At 41.8% G+C, this 14,924-nt stretch overlaps 3 protein-coding genes across 3 annotated transcripts; 1 reads left to right on the forward strand and 2 right to left on the reverse strand.

Moving 5' to 3' along the window:
* The first annotated feature begins 1,566 nt into the window (after positions 1–1,566).
* On the forward strand, positions 1,567–3,408 carry LOC143427727 (uncharacterized). Its single transcript, XM_076902134.1, has 4 exons — positions 1,567–1,730; positions 1,878–2,096; positions 2,335–2,478; positions 2,878–3,408. Exons 1-4 carry the CDS (start codon positions 1,572–1,574, stop codon positions 3,394–3,396), a joined length of 1,041 nt encoding a protein of 346 aa, XP_076758249.1. The 5' UTR covers positions 1,567–1,571; the 3' UTR covers positions 3,397–3,408.
* Positions 3,409–8,296: 4,888 nt separating this feature from the next.
* On the reverse strand, positions 8,297–9,296 carry LOC143427203 (U-scoloptoxin(01)-Er1a). Its single transcript, XM_076901133.1, has 3 exons — positions 9,186–9,296; positions 8,596–8,799; positions 8,297–8,521 (listed from the first exon to the last, which is right to left on the reverse strand). Exons 1-3 carry the CDS (start codon positions 9,288–9,290, stop codon positions 8,297–8,299), a joined length of 534 nt encoding a protein of 177 aa, XP_076757248.1. The 5' UTR covers positions 9,291–9,296.
* Positions 9,297–11,470: 2,174 nt separating this feature from the next.
* On the reverse strand, positions 11,471–14,672 carry LOC143427126 (uncharacterized). The gene is made up of 2 exons (XM_076901036.1): positions 14,372–14,672; positions 11,471–11,811 (listed from the first exon to the last, which is right to left on the reverse strand). The coding sequence occupies exons 1-2, from the start codon at positions 14,670–14,672 to the stop codon at positions 11,471–11,473; spliced, it is 642 nt and encodes a 213-aa protein (XP_076757151.1).
* Between the last annotated feature and the right edge of the window lie 252 nt (positions 14,673–14,924).

Here is a 14,924-nt window from a genome sequence, read left to right on the forward strand (position 1 = left end):
AATTTTGTCGTTCAAGGGTTTGCTGCATTTTTTATATTTCTCACAAATTTGCATTAAGAAGTGGTAAATTCTTTTCATTTCTGTTAATCTTCAAGGATTAATTATTCTGCAAATTAAAATCATTTCTGATAGAAGATCTTTCTCAATTCTTCTCGTATTCTCTCAAATCAAGAACAGCTGCAATTTCCCTAAAAATACACAAGTATCATCTCGATCACCGATCATCTCGTTCTCCAACGGCCTCCGTCATTCCAGCGTTAAAAAATTCGTCCCTGAAGAGGTTAACGGAAAGCTCGTTATCAGGTTTCATGAAAGAGAGACGATCGTACGCGGAGTAAAATTTCACGAATATCTTTCCGTCTCGAGCAGCTAGTCGCGACCTTCGTTCTTGAATTTCCTCCCCTCGCCGCGCGCCATATGCATTTTCGAAACGGTAACACGCTTTCGTATTCCCTCGTCGAAACGGGATGGCCACACCTGACGGAACGAGCGAGCCAGCGAACGAATTCATTAACGAGGAATCCCTTTTTCCACCTGACTATCGGTCACCTGACTCACTTCCGGTCGGGGGACGCGTCCGCGTCGACCGCGTCGCCGCATCCGTTTCGTGCGATCGAGTCCGCGGACAATGAACGAGCGTTTGTCCGCGAAATAGGGCAGGTGAAAACCGTGGGCCCGTGTTTCGGGTCCGCGTGGATCCGCGCCGCGGTTTTCTGGACTTGGAACGTAGTCGCGGACGAGGAACCGTCGTGGCGACCGCGCCGGGTCGGACGGAAGGCGAGCGCAAGGTGCAACACGTGCCGCAGCGACAGCTGTTTTCCGGTTCAAGTCGGGGGAACGTCAGCCGCGTTTTTTAATCCCGCGTGCTCTCGCGTGTAACGAGCCTGATAATAACGTTCGCGAGTCTTTGCGCTGCTCGTACGACGATTCGCGATTAGTGGATCGTTTCGTTTTGCTACTCGTGCGATTTCTTTCTTGGTAGATTTCAATTGCAATCCTTTATGGCTTTGATCTTCTCGATTTTACAGGTTGCTCTAAATGAATTTTTATATATTTTTAATTTGTATTTCGTGGGATTTGTTTCTTCGAGCACACTGATATATATACGTGTATATTTAATTTGTTTAATTATCATTATTCTATGTGAATAATATCAGTAATGAATTAATTGTCGTGTATCATTTATTAATATATTAATTATATATCGATTATTAATTCATAGGTAATTGATAACTAATGAAAATTATGATATGTTTAACGTGAGTGTAAATGTACCAGTGACCTCGAAGAATTTAGGTTCTTACGCGTTCTAAGTGAAAGTAAAGGGTTGCAAGCTGTACTAATCGATAAATTCAACATCCATACGATTAATAACATTCTCACACTGATCAATTTATACGAAATGAAGCTGTCACACGTGACAACTGTCGAATAGAGGATTGACATAAGAACGTAAACAACGACTGGTGTTCCGTGGTTCTACGAACGAGGGAACACCGAGGTACACGTTCGAGTCGGAGCAGGTAAGAAGGACCCCGAGGAGAGCGAGCAGGATCCACCGGAAAATCGCGATGGAGGACGAGGATTTCGGTTTCACGAAACGGCACGAAACGATCCTGAGAAACGCTAGCGACGAGCGAAACGATCGTAAAGAGCCGACGAAAATCGAGGCGGGTGGCTCCCCTTCCGCTTCCTCTTCAGCCACCGAGGACACTCGTTCCAGGCAAAAGGTTCCGTCTCCCGTAATTACGAAGCTGAAAATAATTCTTCGAGTCTAAATGAGAAAACAAAAGAGAAATGAGTATTCGTTGAAAAAAAAAAAATTTGCCTTTTCCAAGCGAAGGAGGGGTGAACGAATGTTTGTGTGAATTTGTCAGGCGGGGGAGACGAGCGAGCATAGATCGACGACGACTGCGCCGTTATCCGGGGCGACCACGGCCGGAAACGCCGTCCCTGAGCGGGCAGCGACCGCCTCTTCATCCTCTCCGGCTTCCTCAGTCGTTTCCAACCCGCCGAACATACCGAACGTGGTCGAGTACCACCTGAAAGTGAAGCCTGGACAAACACAGAGAACCTATCGAGTCGATAACAGTACTGTGAGTACCTGAGGACATCAACGACCTTCTTCAATTTCTCTTTTCTTCTTTTTTCTTTTCAAACTAAAATAAATTCTGAATTAATTTCAATTTAATTATCGAGGACACATCCATTGTTAATTTTCACGATTTGTTAATCAACTAGTACTGTGCTTGATTAAATTAGCAGAGCACAGCGTATAGAATATTCGAAGTTCGAGTGTGCGTGCACGTAGAAATAGAATTTTGTTGATCGCAGAGACAAGAGGCGGAGGAAATGAAGAAAGAGAAGAGTCCTGCGGCTTCCGGCGACAAGAAGAAGGACCTGGCGTCGAAGCTATCTCGTCTGTCCATCGACAATAACGTATTCGAGGGCTCCACGGATCTACCTCAAGTATTTCAGGTACATTTCCCTACGATTACCATAAAGACACCTTCACCTTGAAAGGAATCCCTCTTTTGGTCCCTACGAATAGTATCCAAGCCCTACGCGACGTGTTCTACTTTTTCACCCAACAACGACAGCGTTATCTAATCAAGTCCCAACCTTGCAGTGCATCGATACAATAATTCACTCAGTCTCTCTTCAGACAGTGAATTCAATTCGCGAACGGACACAAATTGAACGAAGCAGCGATTAGAACAGTCTCCTTAATCCTCCTCCTAATAAAACTTTAATCGTTCCCAGGCTGCTACGGTGCTCTTCTAAAGCGTTGTGTCGGGGGCCCAAGGTCCCAAGCGCGTTTAATTATTACCTGAACAGACCCGCGCGCGGGATACTGAAAAGGGGACCCTTTTTCAGGTGAAGTATCTAGGCTCCCACGACGCGAGGGGCCTCTGGGGCATCAAGCACACCAGAAGACCCGTCGATAACATGGTGGCCGCTGCGAAGGCCTTACCGACCAACACAATGCTTCCTCTGATCAAGCTGGTCGTCTCTCAGGAAGGCGTAGCCTTGCTGCCCATCGAGAAGAAGAAACAGGACCCCAACTGCGTTCGATTGTACGGCATCGAGACCATCTCGTACGGTGTGCAGGATCTCGTCTACACGAGGGTGTTCTCGATGATCGTGGTGCGCGAGACGGAGAACTTCCGGCGAGTCTCGCCCTTCGAGTGTCATGGGTTCGTCTGCGAGTCGAAGAACCACGCGAGACAGCTGACTTACGCGTTGGCCACTGCGTTCGATATTTACTCGAGGACTGTAAAGGCGCGAGACAAGATGGCAGAGATGGCGGGCAAGACTGCCAAGAAGAGGTTCGCTATAGATCTTAGGAGCCCAGAGGAGATCGAGGCTGATCTGGCAGCCGATTCTGAAGCTTAGTTCTTGCATTCGTGGTGGAGTAATCTCTTCAGGGACGTAGATTTTGTTACCCTGTCAAGGCTTTCGAGTTCATTTTAGTATTGTTTGCTTCGAAGGAAATGTGTGGACTGTTCATTGCGCAAATTAATTTGTATCTGTGGTATTTGGTTTGATTTTGAAGAACGTAACAGGGTCCATTTGAAAAGAAATTATTATTCTATCATGTAGAATTTAATTTAGAAATTAGTATTCTATCATGTTATTTTCTAAATATTTGTTTAGTAGACTTTTAATTTCAAAGACAATTTCGATTTACGAACAAGGCATACGGTGAGAGGCAAAAATAAGTATACACCATGAGACGTGAGATTTCTAGCGAATGCGTCGCGTGAATTGAAGATTGACCAAGTAGATACAAAGTATTATACATTTGGAATGCCATAAATACCGCTCGATCTCATTATCAGTATTGATGCGACAGAACTTCAGTTTTGTACGATGTGCACTCACTTTTGAGCCTTGCTGTAGACGCAGCCAGCATCCCTGAAGAGATGTACGAAGGATAAGTGACGCGCAGGATCATAGAAACGAAAAGACCTCTCCTTGGAGGACAATACAGGGTACACATATTGTCGAAGATACTTAATATATATTAATTCTAAATATAAGTTCACCTAAGACGATTTATCTTTTATATAAACACGTGGAATCGAAGTTTCTTAAGATTGTAAATGCCCATTTGCAAAATCGCGTTTACGATAATAACGAACCGATTCGCGATCGATAAATGTCTACGTATTAGTTTTTTTAATGACTATTCAAGTAATTGTAATTAATGGGAGGCCAGTGGCTGTCGAACGAGACGTAAATCGATATTCGCAGTTCTTCTTCTTTCGAACGATTACGTCGACTCGAGTAATTGAACCTCGAGGAGTCTTCTTACGAAATTGTTCTTTGGGCACTCGTGCCTGCACGACTGTTTGGTCGTTAATTATTTTATCGGCATTTACGAACGGAGGAATGGGCACCGCCTATCCACGATCCAATGGCTAGTTATCCAAAGATACCGAATAGAAGAGAAGCCAAAGATCGTCGTTCTGTTCCGACGATCTTTGTAGTTTCGTAAATATCATCCGAATTAAAGAAAAAGATGAAAAGAAAAAAAAAAGAAGAGATATTGGATTTATTTCTAGCCGCTTTCTCGTGTGCACGTGTGTGTTTTATTTTATTTTATTTTTTTTTCTGTTAATATTCAGTGGCGCGTTAGAACTAGTTGAGGTCTTGAGCAAAGTAGAGTTTCGAGGCCTCTCATTAGATATTTTTTTTAGATAGCATCGAGTGAAAACAAGTTAAAATTTGAAGTAATTTTTTTTTGAGAAAATCAAATTAGTGATTGTAGTCAATACCATCTTATAGCCTCGAACGACGCTAAAGAATTTGAATCTTATAAAGAATGAAGTGCACCAACCTGTTTGCAACGCAGTATTACGAACTTTTCCAGACTAGAGTTTGAATGTGAAATTCTTTAATGAGAAAATCGTAGAATTCGGATCTTGGTTTGTGCTCTGGGCCTCCTTTTGCTTGGGGGCCCTAAATATTTGCTCCAGTTGGCAATAGGATAACGCGCCACTCATTTTATGTATTCATACTTTGTTTTTCCAATGTACAGTAGCTTTCCCCTTCGAGTATTTTTATTTATTCTCGACTTACGTTCGCGACGAGTCGTAGGAACCAATATCGACACATATCAATTGTAAATAAACGATTAACACTTTAATAATTACGCGTAACGTTTAATTTGTAATTATATTAAGTTATTCTTCGTTGTTGGCTAAAAGTCCATCATTTAATCGCGCTATCGTATTCTCTGTTCTCGTTTTAGGCTTGGGACATTTGTGTAACTATTTCCCGCGTGTGAGCTCGCTTAATTTGAAATGTTTAATTAGCTGTACGAGTATCGTGAACAATAAATACTTTGCTGGCAATTCGTTTGGAAATTTTTCATTGTAGAAATTGCTATTGGAAAGAGAGTAGATTGTGTAAAAATATATTGCACGAATATCTGCTTTGTCTTATTTTGATTCAATGTGTTTTAATTAATTAATTTCATTGATCGATTTACGAGTTTATATTTTCAGAAATAATTGCAGATGCTTATGCAAATGAAGATATTATACATTTGTATCGCTAAGGTACTTGTTATTGGCTACTTTATTAGCTTTCATTGATCTTCATCTTTAATTCAGCTGGTTATTAACGCGTTTAATTGTATGTGCAGGTTTTCTACGGCACGTGGAAGACTTTACAATGTGAGGAAATTACTTTTAGAAGACGTTGCAATAAAGTAGCTGACATCAGGAATTATTGAGAATTACGACTGAACTGTTGGAGTTCCAGCAAAATTTGCAATTTAGCAATTAGTCAGAACGGGAAGGAATAAAGATTGCAGTGATTGCCATCAACTTTGCTATTGGAACACAGAAAAACTTCAAGAAATAATTTAATTAATATCTTATATTGTTTTATATTGTTATATCGTAATGTCGCGAAAATATTATAAATATTGAATAAACCTTTCATTATTATTAATTAGCTGTCTAATCAGACAGTTAATTCAAATTAAATAGGTTTAATTAGATACGTGGCGCCATCTCTGTGAAAAGTGCTCAAACTTGTCGCACAAAATTATCAATAGCGAAGTAAACTACTGAAGGACTGCTAGTACCATCTCTGCTGAAAGTAGTAAAACTAATACCAGACTACTTTTAGCGCTTCTTCAGAAGATGGCGATAGTAATTCTTAAGTAGTTTACTTCGCTGTCGATAATTATGTGCGACCAGTTTGGGCACTTTTTACAGAGATGGTGCCACAGGTTCTAAAGCAGAGTCGTTAACATCTGTCTCACTCTTTCCTATAGCTCTGTTATATATCTTTCTCTCTCTTACCTCTAAAGCGGCAGATATCATTTATCTTACCCTTTCTATTCAATGAAAATTAAGGAATTTCTTCATTTAATCAGTAGTACTCTATAATTCTGTAATTAAGATGAGAGAGAGAAGAAGAAAGAGGGAAAGAGAAGCGAAAACGAAGTTAGGAAGACAATAGATGTGTAATATATATTAATTTTGTATGGATAACTATGTAACGGTAAAACTTCAGTTTTATTGTAATTTATTGTACATTTTATTAGTTTTATTGTAATTTCCTGTATATTTCAGTAGGTTTGTAAATTTACATAAGTTTTAGTTATAAGATGTAGTGTAAATTAGTTTATAACAATAATTAGCAACAATTAGACTGTAAGACTACTCTGTACATTATTTATACCTAACAATTATGTATATTTCCGTATGTAAATTATTAAAAGGATACAATAAACGTTCAATCATTCTTAATTAATTGTTTAATCATTTAATAACCCGTCTAACAATCCTAGAAAGACCAATCCCAGTCCTTAAACGAGAAAAAACTCGTAAAACTCCACTCTGGACACAATTAAACCAAAATAAAGTTTAAATTTCCCGCGCTTTCTTTGGGATACCTCCTTGTATATCATATTCTCCTGATACAAAGTCCAAAAATCGGGATTTTTCAAGCAAAGTGTCGATTTCTGAAATTTGAATTTCCCGCGCTTTTTTTGGGATACCTCCTTGTATATCATATTCTCCTGATACAAAGTCCGAAAATCGGGATTTTTCAAGCAAAGTGTCGATTTCTGAAATTTGAATTTCCCGCGCTTTTTTCGGATACCTCCTCGCATATCATATTCTCCTGATACAGAGTCCGAAAATCGGGATTTCTCAAGCAAAGTGTCGATTTCTGAAATTTGAATTTCCCGCGCTTTTTTCGGATACCTCCTCGCATATCATATTCTCCTGATACAAAGTCGGATTTTCGAGATTTTGTTCGAAAAATTGGCAATGTATCAGGAGAACATGACGTCATAGGAGGTATCCGAACGTGCCACTTCTTGGAAATGACGTCATCAGAAATTCCTGGAATTCCGGCGATTCTTGGAAGTGACGTCATTTTCCAAGAATTGCCAGCTTACAGTGATTTTTCAATCGAGAACCCGATTTTCGGACTTTGTATCAGGAGAATATGATATGCGAGGAGGTATCCGAAAAAAGCGCGGGAAATTTAAATTTCAGAATTTCGCGCTTTGCTTGAGAAATCTCGATTTTTGGACTTTGTATCAGGAGAATATGATGTGCGAGGAGGTATTCGAAAAGAGCGCGGGAAATTCAAACATATTTTCCTGATACAAATTTTTATTCTCGCTGCTATCTTATTCTAATTTGTGAGAATGACAAGGAAAAGGGTTTGGAAGTGGACAGAATAAACGCGTAATGATGAAACTCATTGCATTCTATTTGAATAATGCATTTATTCAATAAAATTAATAAAATATACAATAAATTACAATGCATTTCTATTTTTATAGCGACGCATGCTTAAAATACATACGCCTGCACTTCCAACACTTATAACACACTTACAATACAATTATGAGATACACCATAAAACTATAATTACAATACTATATTTATAACATTTTTCACTTCTATCATTATAATCGAATATATTAATACAATGGGCTCTTGTGTAACTCGAAACATCGCTCTGAATATCTAAATTATACTACATCAACCGAATATTTAATCAATTATACAATTATTACTCGCAATAAATTATTTCTGAACATTCTCGACTCTTTTCCCACGATATTTCCAATGTCCAACTTCAAACTCCCGTCTCGTACGCAATTTCTACACTTTAATACAATTCTTTATCGCACAGTTAAACATTTATACATAAATTCATCAACTTTTGTCTCTCTCTCAACGTACACAGCCCATTTCTTCTCTCTCTCTCTAAAAAAAAAGGAAAAAAATGCAATCGAGTCGCGAGGAGTCGTCGATCACTGATTTCTTCTCTCTGACGACTTGTTCCTCGACGTCAGAATCCTCGACGTCCTCAATGGCGGTCTGTTCGAGATCGGTTCCGCTTCCGACTCGTTCGTCCCGTGCTCCATGTCGCTCTCTTCCTCCTCCACTTCCTTCCCGATCGCCTCGTTCAAATTGTAAAACTTCTCTGATTCCTCGCAGGGTATCGAGTTCTCCGTTTTCGTGCAGACGAACGTAGCCTGGCGACGCAACCAAGTTTCGCAGTTAATATATCACAAGAAAAAGAAAAAGAAAAGAGGAGAAGAGTTCTTACTTGATTGAACACCGTTTCTGAGGGACAAATGAAGCTCCACCTGGTAGAGCCCCTAGCTTGGGGCATGCAGACGTGGAAGATTTGACAGTCGTTCTCCATGTCGGCGTAGTAGCCGTAAATCCTGTCCTGGCAAGAGAAACTGTCGACGATGTCCTCTCTAATTAGCGTCGCGTTGTCAGGAAGCACCAGGCCGCCGGTTTTATTCTGCAATTCAGGAATAGTTAGCATTTTCTCGTGTAACAGTTAATGATCTGCAAGCTCTTGTACAAACACACAGACAATTCGTTAAACAAGACACAAGTAACAGCTTACGGATACATAAATTACAATAATATGTATATGCTTTTATTAAATGAAAAGCACGATAAAATATAAGAAGAATCGAAGAATCCGAAGAATCATTAGATCCAGCGTCGTAAAACTCTGTCGAGAGTTAGAAACGTAATGTAAGAAATTTCTAACTAATGCGGTGATTGAAGAATTAAATTGTTCCCAAGAAAATCGCGACGAAGATCACTTGGTAGCGCAGCGATCGCAGAGCGCTGGCGCGATTGATTTCTTCCCTCTCGAGCGAGGCGAAGAAGACGAACCTTGAACTCCGGAGCGGGCCTCCTGGTCTTGGGCTGCTGAGGGAAGCTCCAAACGATCGCGAAGACAGCGACGAGCGTCACGATCAGATAACTCTGTCGACACATGTCGATTGAATCGATGGAAGAAACGATGACGCGAGCAAAGAGTGGATGCAATCGTGTATTGTCTTCGAGGGTCCTGAGGAGACTGCTGTTTCGACCCGCAGAAGGGTGTTATATAGCGAGCTGCCCGTAAGGATCTTGAATATTGTATGAATGGCCAATTCTCGGTAGGCAGAAATTAGCAATTCCGTCACGTCTGGTCTGCCAATGACCATCCAGACGTCCACATCATCCTCGAAGGCCCGATGCAAATTTCCCCGTTGATGTGACGGGTAGATACGATCCCCGCGGCGAATTCATTCGTCCTGCGTACGCCAATATTCATCGTCGGGATCGATGGAGGCACAGCTCGCCTCGACTGCTATTCTAACCCATAACGCCATCAATTTTCTGCCCCTTCGACGATTCGTACGTCCAGCGATCGCGCGGTTCGTTCTCGGAAAATTTCAGGCTCGTCGTTAAACGCGAAGGCGTCGTCGTGGCGACGGCGTTTCCCGTAAGAAACCAGCCACGGCTGGTCTATGAATATCCTGGGGACGTGCCACTCGAAGGACGGATGCAAATGCCCGACGGAATCGAAAATAATCGCCCCACCAGCTGCCCACCTGGGATTTCGTTAGCTGATTAAGAAAAAGTTGGACGTAGCGCGGCCGCCAAGTAATTCTATAAATGAACATGGCGGAAGGATATTTCGACCGCCTCTTCTCACGAATTCCGATGATTTCGAGAGCGACACGGTGGTCTCGTTGGCTATGGTCCAATAAGGAGCCACGAAAAGAGGCTCGAGCTTGTCGAGGAACGCGGGCCTCACTCGTGAGGCCGCCTGAGGGACCGATTCCTCGAGTTCTGCATACTTAGCAGGCTCCATGGGGTCTCCCCGCCTGTTACGAAACTATGCCCGGTTCTGGTCATTGACCATGACGGATGGAAAACACGTATAATCCTAATGGATTCGTTCGTGCGCCTGGCTGAAGGATTTAACGAAGGCGAAGAATTGTGGTTGATTGAGGCGTTTTTACGGCCGCTGGATCAGCTTCTGGTCAACTCGAGGGTTGCAACTGTTTCCTTTTTTAAGAAATTTCTTGGTGCCTCTGTTTGAAGTGTTATAACTGTTTCTTCTTTTACGAGAAATGGACGATTTTATAATTCTTTTGATAAATTGAAGTATTACACGTGTTTCTTCTTCCCCTTCTTCTTTCTTTTACAGTACAACGTAATCTCTAAGTATTTTCACGATTTTTATCGTTTCTTTAATTTCTTCAACGAAAAATTTCATCAATTGTTAAACAGCGTGTCTAAACAGCTCCAGAGTACCGTAAAAGAAGATATGCACCCAAGAGTCCCCAAGAAAATCACTGTTCTTTAATACACACCAAGGGTTGAAAAAGAAGAAACGAGGAAAACGTCTGTGAGATGAAGAAAATCTGTTCCCCTGTTTATTAGTCGATCGCAATCTCGACAAGGTGAACAGCCGGATAGTGTCGATGGCTCGTTGGAAATTCCAATCGCATTTCCCTACGCACGGTTGCAAGGAATACGAAAGCCACGGCATCGCGGAGAAAGAAGGTCGTAAGTCGACTCTCGAGCTTTCTTGCTGGCGTCCATCGCGCGGTTCTTACTCACCGTCGATAAACTAACCACCTACCACGATCCCTCTTCTTCAAACAAATTTACAACCCCCACCATAAAACAATTCCTCTGCGCCACTCCCTCGTACGAGAACGAAAAATCCCACGGATTATTATCAAAATAATTTATTGCTTGTACATACATATCTTATATAACGCTGTTATTCATGGAGTTTGGTAGAAATGGAGCGTGAGAGGGAATAAATAAGGCGACAGGTACGCAAAGTGGACTTTGGTACGTGGATAGAATCTTGGATCGTACGCTTTGCGAAACCGGGAGGCAAGTACCGGTGGAACTGGACGCGATTTACTTCTCCTCCCGATAATTCGTATACTAAGCTGGCTTTAACAATAAATAATAAATAAATAATACGATATAAATATGAAGTTAGACGCGCGGGAGTCGCGCGACTTGCGTGTTAACCTGGATTAAATTCTCGTCGAAGCTAATCGATCGATTTCTCTAGCAATTATCTATAAGTACAGAGACCTGAGCAAAGAAAGAAATAAACACTCGATCGAATGATCGAGTCCCTGCGAATCGACTCGATCGCGTCAGTTCTTAGGAGTGTAAGCGGAATAAGCGAGATCCTGCGGAGAGTCGTTGGTCGATCGACCCCAGTAATTAGCCTCGTGGTCGTCGTGGTCGTAATGATGCTGGTGTTGAGCGTGCTCGTAGTAAATGACCTTCGACGGGGATTTCTTCAGGTCCAGCCAGAACTTGACAGCGTTCATGATGAAGCTGATGATGGCGATCACGAAGAACTTCACCTGGAAGTGGGTGGAGATCAGCTGAAGCAACAGGGTCAGCTTAGCTTTGAACAGCATCGCGAGACCCAGCAGCTTCTGCAGATGCTTCTTCTTCCTCCTCCCGAATTTGTTCGCACGACCCTCATCTGCAATTGAAATTTTGTTAGAAACTTTTTTTCGAGGTTCAATTTTAATTTTACGATAGATCTTCTGAGATTGAAGGTTCGTGAGAAATTGAGAAATGTGTTTTAATGAACATTGCGTTAAAATTATTATTGCAACGTTTGGTTTTTCTCTTAGTATTAAATCTATTTTGAAATTAAAGTTTTGTAAGGAAGTGAAGAAGGTTATTATTGTTGCAACGCTCAATATTTTATTCTACGATGCATTCTCTGTGATTGAATTTTCATAAAAAGAATGAAAGAGCTCATCTTTCAGTGGGACTTTCGTTGTATCGTTCAATTATTATTCTACACTGGATCTTCAGGAATTAAAGGTTGATAAAGGCTTGGAACAGGTTATCATTCACTGGAATGTTTCCTTGTATTTTGAACGTCAGGTTTCGTGGAATTCCCAACTGGAACCGTGAAGTATCGATCACTGACAGCGGGAGTCGAAGACATCGGTAACCACCGTTATCTATGATCCCGAAGACGATCTCGAAGCTCGTGTGGCACCGATTTTTCCTGTCGCCCTTCACCGCCACGTGGGTATATTAATGTGTGAATCGACACAGAAACTAGGGAAACTGTTGACGCGTTCTTTACCGCGAACTCACTCTCTTCCGTCGACTCGATGGCCGCGATTCCGTGGGCAGAATTCTCAGAATCGTACTAACCCAGGTTTACTCTTCAATCAGAATTTATTAAATTGCGTCCATGGGACTTTCATTCAATTACATTATTATTCAACTATCGCTAGGTTTAAATAAACTTCAGCTCTTTTCATCGCGAAATAAATCAACAGAAAAGCAGTGAGATTAAACACGAATCAGTCGTCAAACTAAAGGTGTCCACAGAATTCGATGTACTCATTAATTAGTCTTCACACTGAGAGACGTCAGCTAGAACAAGCATCGTGAGAAACAATCAGAGTAACATTCGGACAGAATGAGTCCATTGACCCAGAAACTTTCGACCGTATTTTCATTCCGATTACGACCGCCTGAAAAACCCAACGAGCCACGCGTCCTCGCGAGTGGACGCTAATTTCGTTGGTATTCGAAGGATACGAAAAAAAAAAATCAGAGCGAACTGCGCGATCGTACGACCGCCTCGAACGACCGGAAGGAAGATCGCCAGGACGATCCACGAAATTGTTCAATTTTCTAGCCGTGTGATTCGCTTGGGAAGATAACGATGGTAATGAGTCGCTGGTACCGTTAGAGTAAATTTGCCTGCGTCGCGTCATTAAATGGTGAGCAAACTGAGAGACGAGTGCCGGCGACAAATCGGATGTTGTACTTCTCCACTGATCGACGGTGACCTAGAGACACGTATTCGCTCGCGCGTCTTCTAACGTTCCTCGTGTTAACACGTGTACTTTGACAGGGACGTTAAACGGCCCGTGCAAATGTAATTAGTCCCCTTCGTAACCGATTCGTTGTCGAACGGGATGTTCGCGAAGGCGGGGGATACGATTCAAGCCTCGTTTCAATGTTTATGAAGTTACAGAGTGAATTAATGTTCGATTGTTATGTAATTTATATTTTAAGAACATGGATGATTTAAGGGATTAACTGAATTTTTATTTGCACGATCTGTCTTGTATTCGAAGCGCAATTTATATTTGATTAAAATTGAAAGGAAAGTGAGCAGGATAAATGTACTTTCGATTGAACTGCTCGATCAAGCTACAATTTACACATAATTAAGAGTAATGATTGAGAAAATTTGAAATCCACGTGGACACTGTAAATTATTGTTCAATTCAACGATCATTTACATTGTCGACTTGAATACGTCAATTTTTCCAATTGTTTCTTTTAATTAAGCGCAAAATTCAAGTTTACTTGAACGTTATTTTGCGTTGTTTACTTTCAGACTTTCAATTAAACGCACCAGCGTGATTTATCACTGAGAATACCAGCTATTTCTCCCTGCATACTTCGCGCGATCATTCTTTACTATAATTCGCCACGGTTTCCCTCTCTAGGATTCATAGAACTCGTTTGCTATTCCAAACAACACCGTTCGATTGTGGATTACAGAGGAAATTTCGAAAGCACCGAAAAAGCTGATTAACAGAATCTCGATTAGCAACTTTAAGGTCGGTAAAAGTTAGCCGACTTTTTTTTTTAACGGTGCTCGAGAAGAGGAAAGTTCACGGATGATTTTATCATGCGATCCACGTGCCAGCGAATCGATTAGAAATTCGAGCTATACCTTGTCACTTGACTCATCTGTTCCACCATTAATCGATTCTATCTCTCCGTCCAATTAGTCAATTCTAATAAACAAAAATAAGTAACGCAAAAGAAAATTCAATCGAAGCATAATTTGGATGTTACAAAATATGTGCAATTCGCAAAATCTAAAGAAAAGGAAAATACAATAGAATTAAACTATAATGTGGACATTACAAAAATCGACGAAAGAAAATACAAAAGTCAAAAAACCCCACGAGCCTTTAATCAATCTCACCAAACTCCAAATTACTCGCGATCAAGACTGGTACTTAAAAAAAAGAAACTAGAATAACGCTTACCAGTATCAGCGACCAGACTCTGATCAGCGGTACCAGAACTCTGAAGATCGTCAACAACCTCAGCAACGAAGTTCCCAGCCTGTTCAATGACCGCGCTCATGGGCGTCTCGCTCTTCTTCCCAGTCACCTGGACCTCGATCTGATCGATGCTTCTGGCCAGCCTCGTGCTCAGACACCCGACCGCGTCCTCGCCTAACACGCAATCGAGCAGACCCTCGTTCGCCTCGTTCGCCGCGACCGTTTCACCCTGCACGCGGATGGCGAGCCCCAACAGGAGGGTGGCGAACACTGTTATCCTCATGGCTGCTGGCTTCTCGTAAAAATTCTCGACACTGGCACTAACTGGCGGCGATCACTTGCGACCGTTCTACTACACCCTGACCTTCACCCTTCCGCGCGCTTATCCACGGACCGGCTGCGACCTTCCGCTTTTTATATCCTTGGACCGCGTGTCACGGGCACCAAGTGGTTGCGGATGGCGCGTGGTCGAACATATATGAGAGTCTAACCCCTTCCTCCTGGACTTCCGCCAATCAAGTTGGTCCTGTTTCAA

The sequence above is a fragment of the Xylocopa sonorina genome, chromosome 9 (assembly GCF_050948175.1).
Source record: "Xylocopa sonorina isolate GNS202 chromosome 9, iyXylSono1_principal, whole genome shotgun sequence".
Lineage (NCBI taxonomy): Eukaryota > Metazoa > Arthropoda > Insecta > Hymenoptera > Apidae > Xylocopa > Xylocopa sonorina.